General features: G+C 42.9%; 1 protein-coding gene across 1 annotated transcript; it reads left to right on the top strand.

Annotated features, from left to right (window-relative positions):
• On the top strand, positions 1–8,630 carry samd1a (sterile alpha motif domain containing 1a). Its single transcript, XM_088435991.1, has 7 exons — positions 1–1,213; positions 3,823–4,165; positions 4,677–4,828; positions 4,939–4,996; positions 6,365–6,452; positions 6,520–6,643; positions 7,912–8,630. The coding sequence occupies exons 1-7, from the start codon at positions 821–823 to the stop codon at positions 8,056–8,058; spliced, it is 1,305 nt and encodes a 434-aa protein (XP_088292117.1). The 5' UTR covers positions 1–820; the 3' UTR covers positions 8,059–8,630.
• The last annotated feature ends 1,960 nt before the right edge of the window (positions 8,631–10,590 follow it).

Below are 10,590 nucleotides of genomic sequence, written 5' to 3'. Positions count from 1 at the left end.
CCTTTTATTTTAACACGTCGTGCCGGAAATGCGCAACTAGGCTCAATTGAGACTTATCAGCGAAGGGACGTGAGGAGGTTAAAGTCTCAAATTCGTTTCAATGTAACATTGTTGGCAGTCTTCGTCGTTACATGTTTTTTTAAAACACCTTTTAGGAAAACGAGATTACAACAGTGACCCCCGTCTTTTTCAAACGTGCCGTCACGTTGTTTTAGTCACGCGTCACCGTGTGGTCCGCTTCGACGTGCGGCGTGGCCGGTCCACCTTAAGCGCACAAGCTAGCTGCAGACAAGGTCCAATGAGGAGCAATCTCGCTAGCCATTTCCCGGAAGTCGACTGTTTTATTACACAGTAGATGTATTGGATTACAAAATTGGAGTCTCGCGTTTAATTTTGACGCGCCGTGCCGGAATTACGTATTTGAGGTTTTTATCGCTTCAGGACCGAGGCGTTCAAAGAAAACGCTGCTATACCGAAACATCGCCGAGCGTCAATTGTCATTTAAAATACGTTTTAGGCTGACCAGATTACAACTAAACTATGCCGCTTTTTTTTCTTATGTGCTAAACGTGCTTCCACTTTATGAAGTCGCGCGTCGCCCAAGCTCCACCCAACAGAGCGAAAGGGAGGGCGAAACTTTTGGCCTGCAACTCCAACGGTCCACCTTAAGCGCACGAGCCAGACGCAGGCAAGCGTACGGCCGAAGGTTTCCGCTTCTCTGCCGCTGCAACTAACGCACTAGAGAGGGAAGACACCCCCTCCACCCCTTCTCGTCCCCCACCCACCCCCTAAAAAAATATAACCCATAAAGAGGAGGAAAATGTCCGACGCCAAGTACCGCGAGTGGATACTGGACACTATCGACTCTCTGCGGTCGCGGAAAGCCCGACCGGACTTGGAGCGAATCTGCCGAATGGTCCGGCGACGCCACGGGTGCGAGCCCGACCAAACGTGCGGCGAACTGGAGAAGCTCATTCGCGAGCAGACGGTGCTCAAAGTCAACTACAAGGGCTCCATTTCGTACCGGAACGCCGCCAAGGTTCAGCGGAGGTGCCGCAAAAAGGACGACGCCGTGACGGCGTCTTCTTCTTCTTCTGCAGCGACGGCGGCGGCGGCGACGTCTGCGGCGGCAGTCAACGACGCCAGTCACTCGGACTTGAGCAACGGGGACAGCGCGTTCGGCCCCGCGGACCCGGACTACGACGACGATGAGGTAAGTCACCTTTCTTTCTTTCTTTTATTAATTTATGTCCACACAATAAAGTATCACCTTCACAGGTGGGAGGATAAAATACATCACATCATTTTTATTTATTTCAAAAAATATTTTCTTGGAGCGTCTTTAATGTGTTGAATTGGGAGTGGTTTGCAAGTGTACCCAGAAAAGGAATGCCGCAAACGGGGAGCGGCGGTTGAGCGCTACCGCTGAGGACAGAAAGGAGCGGGGAGGGAGGGAGGGTGGAAGAAGGTGCGCGTGCGAGCACGTTAACGTCCATTTTCTCTCTCGTTTATGCTTAAAAGCCAGACAAACACACTCGCGAGTGGTGTATAGCGTGTGTGTTTTTTATTTGTTTATTTTTTGAACAGAAGCAGCGTTTGAGCTCCGAACGTGGCCAAAACTCGGTCGTGGCGCTTATGGTGGGGCGTCGGTCAAGGTTCGTCGCTAAGGGAGTTAAGCCCGGAAGTGTTTTTTCAAAATAAAAGCTATATAGTTCAAGTTAAGGAAATTTGTTTTTATTTTGACATAAACGGGATACGTGTTTGTGTTTTTTGTGTTGGCAGCGAGGGACTCGGTCTTTTAAAAAGTGCAAAAATACAGTAAACGCGAGGACATTGTTTTTATTTCGAACGTCATGGGTTATTTAAGACACGTTTTAGCCATGACGAAAGTATTCCCAAACGTGCCATCGCTTTATAACAAGTCAAATTTCAGCGACTTCTCATGTGCATATTGTGGCGTGGACGTGCCATCTGCGTCTTTTTTTTTTTTTTTTTTAATCGACGGACGCATGACTGGGCGACGTTTGAAGTCGAACCCCTGGGTCCATTTTCGGACACAATGTGTGTCTGATTTCCGTTACTTTCGCGCATTTCCGATTAAAAAAAAAAGTGTTTGCAAATCCGATGGGACGGCAGCAGCAAGCTTGCTAGCTCCACTGGATGGATGTGACAGTCGGTCCGATGTGGGTTAAGCCGCGATCACGTCGAGTTAGTCCACGGGGGGAAAAAAGGCGAGCAAAACACATGTGTTGTAGATCACCTCGACGTGAAAACGGGGCATGTCCGATAACGAACAAAGTCACATTTCGCGTCGCTTTAAAGTCGTTTTTTCCCTCGCTCCTTTTTTTTGGCCCCCACCTCCTCCCAAAACGCCCTCCTCTCTCGCACCACGCACGCACAATGGCGAGACGTTCGAACTGCATGCGCACTTCGCAGGAAATGTGCGCAAAACAACAGAAACCCCCTCCGAACGGCCCTTTCGGTTGTCTCTTGCGATACCGCGATGAACAATGCATGCATCCACCGATGAGGATTACATCGGCGTATGTTTGCACGAGATTATAGGTCGGTGCTTTTTCAAGGGCGGCAGTGAAAGTATTGTGAACTGCGGCGAGGAGGTGGAGGCTTGCGCGCTCCTCGACACGCAGCAGCAAAAGCTCGCCCTCGAACTGCCCCGTCTGAAAAGAAACCTTCCCTCAACTCGTTTCCACCTTTTTTTCCTCAAAGTTTGTTACTCGTGGGTTACAGATAATGATTTACCACCACGCAGGTCAAATTGCGACATATGCATTTTTCAAAAGCGTTAGGACAGACAGACAGACGGATCGACAGTCGTGTCAACAATCGTTTTGAGTTCAAAGCACCGGGAACGAGCAGGCCTTTATTTCTGGACGTACACAAGAATCGCCAATGCTGTCCTGTTTTGGAGACTTGAACTGGTAGAGATTGATGTGTGAGCTACTTTTACCCGAGTTAGTGTGCAATTGTAACTAAAATTGCTCCTTTTCACATTGCAAGTGAATTTTCTTGAATGTTGCTTGACTACCCATTGTCTAAAATACAATATGTCAATTCTGGACAAAAATATATGCATTTTAAATTTTCAAAAGCATCACAATATAGCCACAAATTGTTGTTGGGTAGCCAGGGTGGCAAAAAACAAACAAACCAACAACTCAACAATGTTTGGCCAAGGGTACCATGCACATTCATAAAATAAGATAACTATTTTTACTTCATTACACGTATACATTTAAATATACAGATAAAATAAGTAACTTGGAGGTATCAAGGGGCGGCACTGTGGAAAAACGGTTAGCACATCCTCGCATGTAGAGGTCGTAGATTTTATTTTAACTCCTCTACCTGTGTGGAGTTTGCATGTTCTCCCTGTGCCCACGTGGTCTTTTCAACTCTATGCCCTGTGATTGGCTGGCAACCAGTTCAGGACATTTAATGCTGTCAAAGATTATTATTCAATATCCTCCTGAGACCCAGTTTATGAATTTTTGTCCACTGTTGTGTCCATTTTATCTCAGCAAGGTAGCAAAGTAAGCTACATCCCTCTCAAACACGCGACATCACAGGAAAGACCCAGATGTTTTCACTCTTTCAAATATAAAGTCAAGCAAAACAGTGTGCTGCTATCTAGGGGATGACTGTGGAATTACCCCCAAAATTGAAAATGTGGGACAACAAGCTTTTTAACCTGTACAGAAAACGTTGTGTAACAGCATTTACTAGCAATCCTGACAAGATCAGAGAAATTAGAGAATGCAGGCTCCTCAGAATTTGAAAATTAAAGCCTGTAAACTCTTCCAGGCCGACACCTCCATGGCCATGGACACTGACAGCAACATGGATGAGGAAGGGGGTGACGAGAGCCGTGACGGAACCTCCCCCGGCCCCGTGTGCATGTCGACGCCCGTGGGGTCACGGGCGGCGTCCGCCCCCTGCTCGCCCTCTCACGCTCGTCCCGGTCCGGGTCCCGCCCCTGGCTCAAATCTGGACTGTGTCATCGCTTTCCAAATCACCACCGCTAGGCCCAGCTCCCTGCCCCCTTCCAGCCCCAGGACCCTGACACACAACGACTGGGCCAACGCAGCCAACGGTGTTGTCGTCCGCCAGGTGGAGCGGCAGGAACAGGCGATGATTATCGACAAAGGTAAAACTACTAGTGATATTGAAGAGAATCAAATAGACTTAAAAACAATTGAACAGTTTGTCACACTCCCATCAAGGGAATGCTCTTCTTTCCAATGTTCCTGCATTGGCCATCTGGGGGCAGCATAAAATGGACAACAAAGTAAGGTCCATAATACCATCTCAGCTCCTCTCATGGGGCATCGCTGCGGCACTAGTATCAGTCATTCTACGCTGAGGACAAAGAATATATTACATGAGTTCTGTGATATTGTCTGTCCGTATGTTCCTGCCCTGTCAGTGAAAACAACATTGCTAAAGAGGTGGGGGCGGTCTAACATAGACGCTGATCGTAATTAGCATTAAGCTTGTTTGGTTGTTTTGAATTGTGATTGGTTTGGCAGTGAACCAAGAAAAGGTAGACAGCCAAAAATAGGTTAAACAACCGCTTGTATTTCAGAAAACGTGTGAAGAAAGAGCAGAAAACTCTGCAGGGACAAATATATGTGACTTACTCCCACTTATGTTTTTAGCAATTCCAGTGACAGTCCACCCCCTACCGGCAACAGTCCACCCTCTACCCCCCTGCCCAAGTGCTCCCAAGAACAATGTGAAAGAGGAAGAAAAGATGGAGGAAAGTAGCCCCCTTTTGGACCAGCTGGTGCCCGACTACGCTGTGCAACTGGTAAAGATCACAACCCCGTTTCTGTTCATTTCCTGTTTCCTGCTCGTCCTGACCTAAAACCACGGTGTTGTTTTTTGGTTTTGTTTGTTTGTTTTTTTTCCATCCCACAGGAGAAGAGTGGCGATGTGTCACAGGTTGCAGTGCAAGCTCTGTCATCGTCGGATAATTGTGAGTTTTGCAAAAGTCAAGAAGAAAAGTTTACTCGTTGTAGCATCTTTTAGTGCATGTGGCTTGGCCACCAGGGGGCACTATAGTATAGTCATGCAGACTGTTTTTTAATCTTGACTCAATGGTCTGCCAAAATATAGATGATAAAAAGAAATGCCTTTGTGGATTCTTACAACAATGGAAACTTTATTGACTTAACGCTCCCGATACATCTACAGTTTGTTTACTCACAAATAATCAGATGAGACGTTTCCAGAAAGTATTGGAAGCACACTGATTTTTCTACTGTAGTTGTGTTTTTTTTTTTTTTTTTTTGTAGACAGTTGGAACCATTATAAATGTAGGGACATCACTTTTTCATGCACATTTGCAAGCGTGACACCTCAAAACACATGACCCAAACAATTGCATCTTCATGGGAGAAACACGAACATGGCCCCGTTCTTTACCAAACACACAAACATTCACACATACAAACAGTTTAGTTTTCAATGAACACATGTTGGTGTTTGTGACTTTTTCAAAGAATATCAATCATTTTTACTGATTCTGAAATGTTCGTAATAAACACAATTATTCATGATTTCATTTTACATTCACAACAAAACTCTACTGCATGCAATTTAAAAGAAAAAAACGTATAAGAAATGTAAAAAATAAAATATAGAAGTAATTGGAATCAAAAAGAAATACCTGCTGTGCCTACTTTGGCCTTTTGGGGGCAGTGTGGTACACATGAAGATTCCCTTACATATATGTGAGAAGAAGCAAGTTTCTAAGACAGTCCATCTCAAATAGTGAGGAGAGGGCGGGGTCAATGCGATGGTGGGTGGGAAGGGCATGTATTGAAACGGGCTTTGCTTTTGCAGTTTGAAGTGCACTTGCACATCTTTGGCACTAGGTGGTGCATTGTCAAAATCTGTGAGTTGTAATCTTTTTAAACTGCTGTCAACACTTTTTTTCCAGTTAAAATTCGGTTACGATTTCTTCAGTACTTCCGTTAAACGTTTTAAGATCTGAGTGCTGAAATGTTTTCTCTTTCAAATTTACAAAAAATAATTGAAGCTGTGAACAAATATAACATGTTTTTGTATAACCAAGAGTTTTGTTATACAACCTTTCGCTGTATGTGTATGAAGTTTCGTTATTTGAAGACAAATAGCCACTTTGATGTCCAATGCAAATTTTTGCTTGCTTCCATGATGTCTATTGCTATTTTTTGCTAGCCAGTCAATATGTGTTTCCATTGAGCACTAGCATTGAGCTAGTGATGTTCCTGAAGCTATTTAATGTATTAATGATTTCGGCAAGGAAAAATTACGAAATTACATTTATCCGTATTTACAATCACCCGCTTTACTCTCACAGGCACTCTAAAGAAGAATGCGGACACGATAGCTTCTTTAGCGCAAGTCGAGAGCGTTCACGTCAATGGCGACAGTAAAAGCGACGACACGTAAGTCAAAGGTCAACCGAACATATTTCTCGAAATACACAATCGCAGAATGGATGTGTCCCTTTAGTAATGGCAGCTCGGTGAAGAAGGAGAAGATGAGTCAAAACTTGCTGCAGTGGACGGTGGCCGACGTGGCAAGTTACTTCGCCGACGCTGGCTTTCCTGAGCAAGCGCTGGCTTTCAGGACGCAGGTGGGTCCACTATCAAAAATAATGGCTGCTTCTTATAAACGGTAACTTAAAAATTATTTTATTTTTTTTATTCTATAGCAGGAGGAGGAAGATTGAGCTGTTAGCCACATAAGCCGAGTTTTGGCGCGTAGATGTTTTCACTCTTTCAAATATACAGTCAAGCAAAAATAGCGTGCTGCTATCTAGGGGCTGACTGTGGAATTACACCCAAAATTACAGCCTGTAATGGGACTAGTTAGAGGAAGGGGATGTCAGTTGGCTTTTAGCATCAAGGGCCTGTTGCAGCTAACAGCAGCTCGTGTTAGCTGAGGTTGTTACGACATTATTTTCAATAAAAGAAGTGAGCAGACTGAACCAATGCACGAGTCCATCCTTGTGCACAAGAATATTACTAAAACAGAGAGGAAAAAGTTCTGATGTCTCTTTCTTATTCAATTAAGAGTGCACTGGTTAGAGAACATGGAAAGTTAATCAATTTGACTCCTTTATTGATTGCGGTCTTTTGCCATATACACATAATTATAAACTTGGTGAAACACGGAGGCTGCTCAACTTCGGGTATTTATGGTAAAATGAAGTCGAACCGTTTTTGTTGGGGGGGGGTGGTAAATTAATTAATAGGGGCACAATGGAAGTGTGATTAGCCCATCAGTGCAGAGGTTGTGGGTTCAATATTGGCTCCGGCCGTCCTGTGTTGAGTTTGCGTGTTGTTTTTGTGCCTGTTTGGGATTTTTGTGGGTACTCCGGTTTCCTTCCCTATTCACAAAATCATGTGGTCGGTATATTGGACACTTCAATTCCCCTTAGATGTGTTTGTGAGTGTGTATGGTCATTCATCCGTGTGTGCCGTGATTGGCTGGAAACCAGATCCTGGGTGTACCCCGCTTGTTGCCCCAAGTCAGCTAGGATAAGCTCCAACACATCTGTAGAAAATGGATGGCCTAACAAAACAGTCGGAATATCCCAAATTACTATATTGATGGGAAAATGAAGCCTCAAGAAGCACTTGTGATCTGTGTTTTTTTTTTTTTTTAAACCTCTAGATGGCGCTTTCGGTTTAAAAATGAAGCCTAGTGCAATGGCAGTGTATTCAATTTACAGTGCGTCTTTAACCCAAGAGCGCCACATAGAGGAGCAAAAAGAAATCAAAAGCGTTTCACGAGGCTTCATTTTCCCATCATCATTTACCGTTGAATAAATTTTCTTTTGGCACAAGCGGCCAAGTGCCTGTCATCCCTAATGTCACCATGCGACGCGTCTCCCCGCAGGAGATCGACGGCAAGTCGCTGCTGCTCATGCAGCGCAGCGACGTGCTAACCGGCCTGTCCATCCGACTGGGCCCGGCGCTCAAAATCTACGAGCGCCATATCAAGGTGCTGCAGAGGAGCCACTTCCTGGAATGCGAAGACCTCTGATGGATTGCACCGACTTTGGGGGGGTGGGGAATAACGCAAACTCTTCCGCCAGGATGGCGTATGTTCTGTGGAGGCGCGGAGGAAGGAAAAGGACCAGTGACAAAACAATCATCCTACCTCTCATGATCCTTGTTTTCCCCCGTTCAAAAGGAGCAGTGGCCCTTTAAGAAAAGCCACACGTGCACTTCCTGTGGACTTCCTGACCGCGACGCGCTCTCTTCCGACTTCGCTCCCGCCAAAACCTCGCAAAACAAAACAGGTACGTGCATCCACTTCCTGGCGTAGCTGCTAGCGCGTGTCGTGCCGTCTTCATTTCTCTCCTTAAGTACCTCGTAGGTTTGTCTCACGCGGTCCTTAATAAAAAAAAATAAATAAATACATTTAAACGAAGATTGAAGGCGATGGACCACATGCAATATTTTCTGTCTTAGTCGTCCGCCGTTTTGTTCATGTTTTGATGCAAGTCATCCATTTGAAGTGTGTAACATTCCTTCGGGTGTAGTTTTTTTTTTTTTAAGTCGGTCCATGTTTCCGACAAGACTCACAAATAAAGTACACGCCTGTTTGACCTAGATTTGTTTAATGTTTGAGTGGAAAAAAATGACATGTTCAGCACAATCATTTAAGATAAGGCATCAAGGTCATGCTTCCAGCATGTAATGCAATCATGGATCCATGTTACATAAATCATTCATTTAGTCAATACAAACAAACTACTTTATGAGGGACTCATGACAGTATTAGCTAACATACAAGCCCAAAAATATGTGCAATTTCATTTTTGACAATGAAAATGAGTGAATAAATAAGCAGGGGTTCATTTTCTTTGTGAAAATTATCGACACACTTAAATCATAGACAGATGTTTATGATTAGATACACAGATTTGGTTGGTTAATTCCCTTCTGATTAGTTTATTAAGTATAATTTGTATAATAAGTATAATTTGTATAATTTTCAACTCACAAAAAACGTTTTTATACATTTAATTCTGGGAGTCCATTTTTTTTCTGTTGGGCTTAAAGAGAGTCTATATATATCTATCTATATATAATATATATATGAATATATATATATGAATATATATGAATATATATATATATATATATATATGAATATATATGAATATATGTACATATATGAATATATATATATATATATATGAATGTCCCAGTATATAGGTTTTTCCTGTATCAAGGTGTATTCCCGACAACTTTAGTAGCTAACAATTCAAAACCAAGCGAAGTAGCAAAATAAAAATAAAAAATCCTTCCAAATTAAGACTTTAAAGCAGCTAAACATTGCTCATGCCAAATGGTGACAGTCCATCAGTCCATACAGTGACCTTGAGGGACGTTCAGTACAGATTGCCAGGCAAATGTCAAAGAACTATTAAAATAAGAGACACAAAATTCTTGTAATGTCTAATAATGCTGAAAATAAATCAGATCCAAATAACATTGTGATTGAGCTTGATTTATCTTTATAGTTATTTTGTTATTTTTATTAGCTTTTCAAATAATATTTTTACAGTTGACTCCCACTTTTCGCAAATAATTGGGATCAGGCTGGTGTGCATTGCAAAAATCTACATAAAATTGTCACAATTCTTTTTTAAGTTACCAATCAGGATTTTACCTGTCCAGCCCACCTGAGATTAGACTGTCCACCATGTGGCTCCTGAGCTAAAAATGACCCCTAAAATAGACCCCAAAAAAATCAAAACAAATGTCCGCTACAGTGGACACAAATGAATAGACTGGCTCACAGGAGGATAGATAATCCCTAATATTTAACAATAGTCAAGTGTTACATTAACCTCTGGGGGAAACTCTGGCTTTTTGTTGGTTTTGATGTGTTATATCAAAGGAAAAGCATACAAAAAAAGTGTCAAAACATGATGACTTTCAATATGCCACACTGCCGTCACTTCTAAATGCTTGCAAACGGGAGGTGGAGAGTTACACCCTCTAGGTGTCAATTTTAGCCCATGTCGGGCTCATTTACTGCCATTCATAATTGGAAATATTGTCAATTTTAGACATGTTGAACACCCGATGTTTAATCATGCATTTCCCCCCATTTTTGCGTTAATCCTTTCAACGGCAACTCGCGAACGGCATGCAGTAGAAATCTTTTTGTTGATTCCCCCAAACCACCGGGTGGTGCTAGCAGCTATGACATTTGCAAGCCTTTCAATCACTTCGATGATTGGCTTGGCCTGGACTCCTATAATGCAAAAGTCATAATTCTCTAATTACAACATAATAAATATTTCCATTTCAATTTCATAAATATATAAATATACAGCATAGTTACTTTTGCTATGATCACATTTTTACCATTTTTCTACATAGGTATGTAGACCCCCCCCCCAAAAAAAAAGTATATATGTTGGATAGAGCTCATGCCACATTTTGAGTGGTTGAAAGTAAATATATATTTATATTTGACGATGCTATGACCCTTTCAAAGTCAACCCAAGTTGGGTGATAATAAGGCCAGAGTAGTGAAAAATGAAAAGACACCCAG

Source organism: Hippichthys cyanospilos, chromosome 16 (assembly GCF_059441005.1).
Source record: "Hippichthys cyanospilos isolate Australia breed blue-spotted pipefish chromosome 16, RoL_Hcya_1.0, whole genome shotgun sequence".
Classification (NCBI taxonomy): domain Eukaryota; kingdom Metazoa; phylum Chordata; class Actinopteri; order Syngnathiformes; family Syngnathidae; genus Hippichthys; species Hippichthys cyanospilos.
This window is presented reverse-complemented; position numbering and strand designations above follow the sequence as displayed.